This window comes from Nicotiana attenuata, unplaced genomic scaffold (genome assembly GCF_001879085.1).
Source record: "Nicotiana attenuata strain UT unplaced genomic scaffold, NIATTr2, whole genome shotgun sequence".
Classification (NCBI taxonomy): Eukaryota; Viridiplantae; Streptophyta; class Magnoliopsida; order Solanales; family Solanaceae; genus Nicotiana; species Nicotiana attenuata.
In genome coordinates, this window is record NW_017670269.1 from 1,447,948 (window position 1) to 1,456,949 (window position 9,002).

At 35.6% G+C, this 9,002-nt stretch overlaps 1 protein-coding gene across 1 annotated transcript; it reads right to left on the reverse strand.

The window, feature by feature from the left end:
* Positions 1-281: 281 nt before the first annotated feature.
* On the reverse strand, positions 282-2,142 carry LOC109237014 (leucine-rich repeat extensin-like protein 5). The gene has a single exon (XM_019403255.1). The coding sequence runs from the start codon at positions 2,081-2,083 to the stop codon at positions 407-409; it is 1,677 nt and encodes a 558-aa protein (XP_019258800.1). The 5' UTR covers positions 2,084-2,142; the 3' UTR covers positions 282-406.
* Between the last annotated feature and the right edge of the window lie 6,860 nt (positions 2,143-9,002).

Genomic DNA, 9,002 nt, shown 5'->3' on the forward strand with positions numbered 1-9,002 from the left:
CTCTGCTTGGAGTGTAACTTAATCCATTTTTTTTGAAATTTAAACTAAATGTACTAAATTGGTCAGAATTTGTCATTTGTAAAGTGAAACGAACATGTAGATTCTTAACGGGGAAAAACAAAAAGAACATGTAGATTCTTAACGGGGAAAAACAAAAAGAACATGTAGATTCTTAGGATAATAGTCCAGCCTATGACTTGAAAGATCATGTTATCAAAATAATGAGCAATCATAAAATAAAGCAATCTTTTACAATAGCATAAGAGATTAGTACGCAGGTACTTAACTACAAACAGCAAAAGGAAATGTAACAATAACGATAAACCATGCAGCTTCAATATAACTATGGACCAGCATTTATCACCTTTAAAATTTAGTTCGTAATTAGATACATTAAGTATTACTATCAGGTGGATGGTGGCGAGTCCGACTGAGGCGGAAGCTCAAATGGCGGAATAACCGCAACTGGCGGCGCTTCGGCCGGTTGGACTGGCGGTGCTGATATGAAGGGTTGTGGTAACATTGAACTTTCTGGTACGTCAGGAACTAATGGTGGTGCCATGAAAATAGCCGGCGGTTGATCCGGAACCACAGGTGACGGCAGAAAAGTTTCTGGTGGTTGATCAGGTATTACCGGTGTTGGAAGAAAACTGTTTGGTGGTTGATCAGGAATCACTGGTGATGGCAGAAAATTGTTTGGTGGTTGATCAGGAATCACTGGTGAAGTCAGAAAATTGTCTGGTGGTTGATCAGGAATCAACGGTGAAGGCAGAAAATTGTCTGGTGGTTGATCAGGTATCACTGGTGATGGCAGAAAATTGTTTGGTGGTTGATCAGGAATCACTGGTGATGGCAGAAAATTGTTTGGTGGTTGATCAGGAATCAACGGCGAAGGCAGAAAATTGTCTGGTGGTTGATCAGGTATCACTGGTGGCGGAAAAAAACTGTTTGGTGGTTGATCAGGAATTACTGGCGGCTCGTCTGATGGTGGAAAAATGGGGACAAGTGGTGTAGCTGGAGGCAAGTTTTGTTCCGGCGGCGGAAGAGTAAAGAATGGAGGTGGTGAAAATATTGGGACAAGTGGTGTAGCTGGGGGAAAGTCTTGTTCTGGTGGAGAAAATATGGGGACAAGTGGAGTTTGCGGTGGAAAGTCTGGTTGTTGAGGTGATGGGAGGGGAAAATCGGGTACTAAAGGTGGAGGAGAAAATAGCGGAAAAGTTGGTGTGTCTGCGTTAGGAGGGGATAACCAAGGGAAGACAGGTTCCTCCGGTGGAGGTGGTGAAGCAACTAGTGGTGGAGGAAATATTATGAAGGGAGGAGATTCCGGAGGAGGTGGAGATGGAACTAAAGGTGGTGGTGGAATTGGCGGAGGAGAAGAAGGTGGTGGTGGAGATGGAACTAATGGAGGAGGTGGGGAAACTGGAGGGGAGGCTGGTGGTGGTGATGGCGGAGGAGATGCGACTACTGGTGGCGGTGATGGTGTTACCGCCGGTGGAGGAGAGGAGACAACTGGCGGAGGCGATGGTGTAACCAGTGGCGGAGGTGATGGTGTTACTATTGGAGGTGAAGGTGTTACAAGAGGCGGAGGTGATGGTGTTACTACAAGAGGCGGAGGTGATGGTGTTACTATTGGAGGTGAAGGTGTTACAAGAGGCGGAGGTGATGGTGTAATTACTATTGGAGGTGAAGGGACGAGTGGAGGTGGAGACGGGATAAGTGGCGGCGGTAGAACTTGTGGTGGAGGAGAGGGTATAAGCGGAGGACGGAGGGGCGGAGTACGGCGGCGAGGTGAGGGAGAAGGCCGGGTGGGTTGCTGAAAAAATGGGTTGTTTGGAGAATTACGAGGGAAAGGCCATTGACCACAATTACCAAAGAGGTATGAATATAAAGGATCGCAACCCGGTGAAGATGAAGACCCTGATCTTCTTCCGCCACTGCTTCTTCTTCTACGGCTTCCTACAGTTCTACTTCTCCTTTGGCTTCTTCTCTTCTCTTCATCATTCCTACTTCTTGCTTCCACTAATAGAGTTGAAGTGATCAAGAGCAGGGCTAACAAAATTAGAGTAACAATGTTTATTTTCATCTGGATGTGTTCTTTATGTTCTTGGAATAGTTTAATACGTGTCCTTCTTCTCTGTACAAAGTACTCAATATCATACAGGTTTATATATATACAGGTTTGTAGACCTTATTCAGGAAATGGAATATATATATAATTAGTGGCACATAGACTGATCAGACTGCTTAAATGCGGCCCATGCAACAACTGAGTAATAGTGAGTTAATGCATGCAACCATGTCACAAATATCGATAAAATGTGGATTTCTATCCACTGAGGTAAATTGGCTTATTAAGGTTAAGTCGTGATTCTAATTAAAGCTTGTGTTACAATTTAGTATCAGTTCGTTGTTTAACGTACTGCAAATTGAGATTTGAAGGGAGGAATATAAACATGCAGGCTGTAAAAGAGTTGACAGAAAAGGCGGCACAATTGAATGTTAGAATTGTCTTGTTTTATGTGCCACCTTTCAGCAAAGAGCTGACCGGGACCAGATTGAATGTAAAACAGATAGAAACGTTCTGTAATTACTTTTGGATGCCAATCTCAACCTTCCCGCGTCACATTTACTTATCATGCAGGCCATGGCAGAGTAGAAGCATAAAGCATACCTTACTAATCCCTTTGGTCCATATTAATTATCGTGGTTACTAAATATATTTGATCCTCTTATAAATAGTATTTTATTTATGGTGAATGTCTATACTTTAGAAGGATTTTAGGGTTTGTTACCTGGTGGCTAAGACACTTTTTTCCTATAAATAGAGGGGTTCTATTCCATTGTAATTGACTCCAAATCAATAAGAATTCTCTCTCCCTACTTTTCTCTGCAATACTCTTATTCTTTTATTATTTCATAACACGTTATCAGCACGAGACTCTAATCAATTGAGTAGAAGCTTTGGGATTAAGCATAATGATTGTCAATTGTTCTATGAACTTCCTTCATGATTAAATCTGGATTTAAGGCAAGTATTTTATCTTATTTTTCTCTTTTAAATTCTTGAAATTCTATAATTTGATTTTAAATACAAGCAAAGACAATAAATTTTGATTATAACTCTAATAGAGTTTGTAAGAAATTAATTATAACCACCAAAGTGGTAAAATTTCTCTGTCTTGTCATGATCAAATTCATGCATGAATATGAGCACAAGACGTGGAAACTCATCCCATTGAATTTGCTTCATTCTCATTCCCTTAAGAGAATGCGATAGCAATATGTAATAAGTCTGAAAGAAGATAAAATTATTACCATGAATGTATCAATGGATGTTGACGAGGCAATAGACGAAATTATAATCGTCATCATTGTGGTAATGAGAATAATATGGATTCTCAAAATAATCCTTCACTCTTTGAAAGTAATGTTTGTCATCGATTTGACAGGAGATTTTGTAAAGCACATATAAATGATTATGGTCCATTCATGATGTGAATGTGATAACATATGGGTTATGAATACATATTCATTTTTGGAAGAACATGAGTGTGCTAGTGGTATATACCACACGTTTGAGAGAAAATAAGAAAATAATATCATTATTATGGCATGAATGGTCGTTGGTCACATACCTACTGTATGCCAAAATATTTTGGCGATGTGATTATTAAAAGACAACGGTAATGCAAGAAACAGATCTTGCATATAATTTTGACCATAGCCATAATGGTATAACTTTCTCTTTAAAAGAGATATTCACCATATGGATGTTGATTAATATGTGGTACTAGAAAATTAATTGAGAACTCTACAAGAGCCAATTATACTATTTTGGAGAAACACAATTGATTACCAATAAGGTATTGTGTTGTAGTAAGTCTCAAAGAAACTTATTCAGTTTCCAAAGTATACGCGAAAGGGTTGATTATATTGAGACTATAAATAAAGGAAATATTTAATATCTTCTATTTCTACAACTTGTAGTGGGGCAATATGTATGTGAAAAGCTACCCGCTTTATCCTCCAGTTTGTACTACACAAATATAAAGATGCCACAATAAAGTAAAAGTTTATTGATATAAAAACCCATATCATAATAAACTTGGAGTTTATTGATAATTGCACACGTCATGGAGTAAGTCTGAATTTTATAAATATTGACATTTTAAAAAATTATAGGTAAAATATGGCTCTTCCAATGCCCACAGAGGCAAAGCAATTAACAAGCACTAATATATCCGGTTGACATAATTGGTTTAGCCATGTTAATTTAAGTATGATGTGCAAAAATAAAAGGGAATTCACATAGGTAAATATTAAAGAACTAGAAAGTTCTATACGAATTCTCTTATGTTGCTAGTTCTCATTAATTAATATACCAACTAAAATTGGGATTGAATTCCATGAATGCTGGAAATATCAAAGGTGAATATGGGCTCATTCACCTGCCATGTATACCACATACGATGTTTCTATGAGATAGTTACATGCGCGATTATTGTTAACCCGCAACCTGATGTTTGCGAGGTAAATTGCTCGACAATTAATTTAGAGTATATTTTTCAAATTTTTTATTCAATATAGTTCGTCTTGATTAGTTGGTTTACATCGCAGTTGGTTTAGCAAAATAATTTATTGAGTGCATCCACTTAATAGCTAAACTATTGCTTATGAGAACAAAGTTATCTATATCAATTTCATATACGTTATATACTAAAGTATATTACATTCTCCCATCACAAGTGGTTCAGGGTCAGGAACCAAATAATTTCATCTTATTATTATTAATGTGTGGTGTATATTTTGATTAACACCATAACGCACAAAGATGGGCTTCCAAAGTTGAGGAAGCAAGTTAGTTTTTGTAACATGAGGGGGAGACATGATAAAAGTTGAGAAAAGTTACGTGGAATGAATTATCAAGTCTACATCTAGATCCTCGAATAAGATAATATGAACCTGAAGTTCATAAAATGATAATTCATCTGCAATATATTGCAGAGTATGCGAGCTGCATTTGCTGACCCATAGAAAGTAACTATATTCTCACTACAAATGCTCATATTAGAATAAGTCTATGGTACACTTAAAGCGTATAGACAAATCAGTTTTAAATAAACTTCTTGATACAGAAGATGAGAAAATGATCAAAATGATCATAATAAGGAGGCAAGTGATCTAGAAGATCACATGACTACACTTCATAAAATATCAGGAGAGGTTCGGGTACTTGAAATGAATGAAGTGATCTCTATGTTATGTCTTTATGAAAAAAATATTGGAACCAATATAAAATGTTCGTCGACGACATCTATCATAGCGCTAAGTACAGATGAGGATCTTAAGTCTGTCAAATACAGACACAAAAATATTGGCCAAATAGAAGAGACACAATTCAAATAGAATTGGTTTCATATGAAAGACGTGTAGTTTTGGACATGTAGTTCAAACACTTGAAAGTATAAATTCAATGGTGTGTAAAATCACTTTTATCTATCTTATATGTCTAACATGACATGAAAACTTGGTATGCAACTAAAGTCGATTTGTATGGCCTATATGACAATCTCTAAAGAGTTTAAATTGCTTAAAGCATATACAATTATTGGTCATGAAGTACCACATCCTAAGTGCAATTTATGCACATATATATCTTGCTATAACTGTAAGCATGATAATATGATAGCGAGAATCTCTATGGAGATATTGAAAAGGTCATTCCACGGCATTTAATGAAGATATTACATATCTTTCAAGAATGATGATTTCAAGGTACAACATATTCATTCAAGTTAATATGGCTGATTTATTTATCAAATCTCTACCAACGATCTTTTGAGATGATGCACATGATTGGAATGTAAAGGCTTAAGGATGTGAATTGATGCTCTCATCAGGGGGAGTTAATACGCGTTGTACTCTTTTTTTCTTACAAGGTTTTGTCCCAATGGGTTTCCCTTGTAATTTTTTTAACGAGGAAACCAAAAGGCGTATTTTTAAACATGTGTACTCTTTTTCCTTCTCTAGAATTTTTTTCCCACTGGATTTTATTTTAGTCAAGGTTTTAACGAGGCACATTATCTGTTGAATAGACATTCAAGGGAGAGTATTATAAATAGTATGTTATTTATGGTGAATGTCTATACTTTATAGAGATTTTCGTGTTTGTTACTTGGTGGCTAAGTCACTTTTTCGCTATAAATAGAGGGGTTCTATTCCATTGTAATTGACTCCAAATCAATAAAAATTCTCTCTCCCTACTTTTCTGCAGTACTCTTCTTCTTTTATTATTTCATAAAAGAACCAAAATAGTTGCTATTTTAAATTATCAAGGTATACGTTATTATTTTCTTTGTTTTACCCTTTGTATTAATTGTCTTTGAAGTAAAAAAAAAATTGATTAATAGAGAAAACTTTTATTAAAGAGAGATTACTATATAGAATGATTAAAGATATAAATAAGGAATTGTAGTCAAAAGCCCATCTTATTAATTATTTCTAGAGAAATTTTCATAAAGCACCACCTTTTAGTAGTAATTAGCCATCTATAGATACCATTTGCTATATTACGGATTATAGATACCTTTTCTGTGGTTATAAGATGTATTTGATGTATTTAAGCTATTGTATTCATAAATACATTAGCAAAAATAGGCGTGAACCAGGGAAGTCCAGCTAATCAGTTGTTGTATTCGAGTGTATTCGACTGTATTCATGGAGTGAAACGTGGGATTACAATTGGACAGATTATTGTATTCGACTGTATTCGACTGTATTCACGACGTGAAATAGGGGATTACACTGTTTTTAAAATGGAAAGTGAATCAATTAACATAATAGACTCCTAATATAACTCAACAAACTCAATTTTAACACACAAATTTTGTATTTTCAGTTATAAAAAAGATTTTCAGCCGAAAAATACACCAAAAGCGTAGCAATCTTCAGAGAAATTATATAATACATCTGAATACATAAATATTAATTAAAAAAACATATGAATACATTCATGGCATATAGCGAGATAGTGAATACAATGAAATACATAGAATACAACGGGATACATTAAAATACAAAAAGACAGTAAATTCGATGAAATACATGGAATACAACGAAATACATTGAATTACAATGAAAAAAAAGACAATGAATACAATGAAATACATGAAAATACATTGAAATATATTAACAGAAAAACAAGTTGCTCAGCCCAAAATCGTCGTCTTTGTTCAAGAACAAACCCTAATTTCCGACGAATCCACCGTCGAGCAAAAACCCTGAATCTCACTGTTCCCACGCATCCTATACATTACTTTTGACACATCAGTACCATCGTAGCTTTTGTACCACTCCTCGCAACTCCCAGGTACGAAGCCATGATCAAACTCACCAATCCAAGTTCAGATTTTCATCTGTATTTATCAAAGAATATCCAGGTACGAAGCCATGATCAAAATCTTGGATCAAACTCTCTTTATCTGTATTTATCCAAGAATAACCAATCCAAGTTCAGATTTTCTCATTTTCTAGTAGCTAATTTCCTTTTCGCTTAAGCCAGGCTTCTTCTCGAAGCATATCGGGAGACCATGATTTCTGCTTGAATAGCGGCGGTAGAGCTTCCCGTTCCGACATGGCGTCTGCAAAAAATTACACGCGCCGCCACGTTGGAATGAAAAGCTTGATTGAGATTTTATGTAGATCGGAATGAAAAGAAAATAGTGTGGGTGAGAGGAATTGGGAGAAGAGAATGAGATGTATCAAAGTAGAGAGAGAAAGAAAATAGTGTAACTGAATAGCGTATTTAGTGACTTAGGGCTAGGAGGTAACCAAAATTAAATATTTTGCTATAAACATTAAAAGGTATCTATAGAATATAATTTTTTTAAATGGTATTTATTTAAAATAAATAAGGTGTTAACCTTTGCTATTGGAGGTAAAAATTCTTTTTTAAAAGGCGTATAAAAAAAAAACATGACAACTAAAATGGACCGAAAGGAGTACAATTCAACAAGGATACAGCTGCAGAAGCATATTGAACAAGTGCTATTCTTGGTCTGGGTTGTTTCTCTATGTGTGTTGAGCGGCCTAATGCCTGTGCCAATCCAAAACCAAAAATTGAAACTTCAAGGTGCTAGCTGTTTAGCTCTCCAATTAGGTAGAAATGGCATGGGTCGCCACCATTTAAGGTGGTATTTATTTTTTATCCAGTAATTTTAATGTTGAGCAAAAGTAGTCACTACCCTATTAAAATTAATATAAAAAGATATTTTTACCCTTTCTTCCCTTGCTTTTCTTCCCAAACCCTTGCTTCTCTCTCTCTGCGTGCCTTCTCCATAATCCAAAATTAATGTTTGTCTTCCTCACCATCGAGTAAATTTTTATACAAATTTATTACCAGCACGTATTCTTTCACTGGGTATTAACTAATTGAGAGCGTGCACAAATGTTAGAATATGGTCACTGGTTTTTCTTGTTTTGGAGTTTTGCAAAGTGCTTTCATATACACTGTTGCATTGCAAAGTACTTTCATATACACGTATTCTTTTTTTTTTTTTTGTCGCCAAGTAGTATAAAGGGGAACCATCATATAGATGCATATATTTTTTCAGACTCTTTTGCATTTTCAACAGTTGAAATTTGGCTATTCATATTTGCATCTATATGATGGTTCCCCTTTATACTACTTGGCGACACTGTTGCTGGCTAATTGCACGTATTTTTTTTTCTTCTTCAGTTTTACCATATTTTTCTGTAGGTAGTCCATTTTTTGTGTGTTTGCATTTAAGTTATTTTGTGTTAAAATAATTAAAAGTTAAGGACTAATAGGTCCTGAACTTAGGCTAAGAAGTCCCAAAAGTTAAGGACAATAGTTTCAGAACTTAGGCTAAGAAGCTCAAAAGTTAAGGACAGGCAGTCCTTAACTTACAGTTACAAGTTCAAAAGTTAAGGACAATAGGTCCTTAACTTTGATTTCCAAGTTCAAAAGTTAAGGACAGACA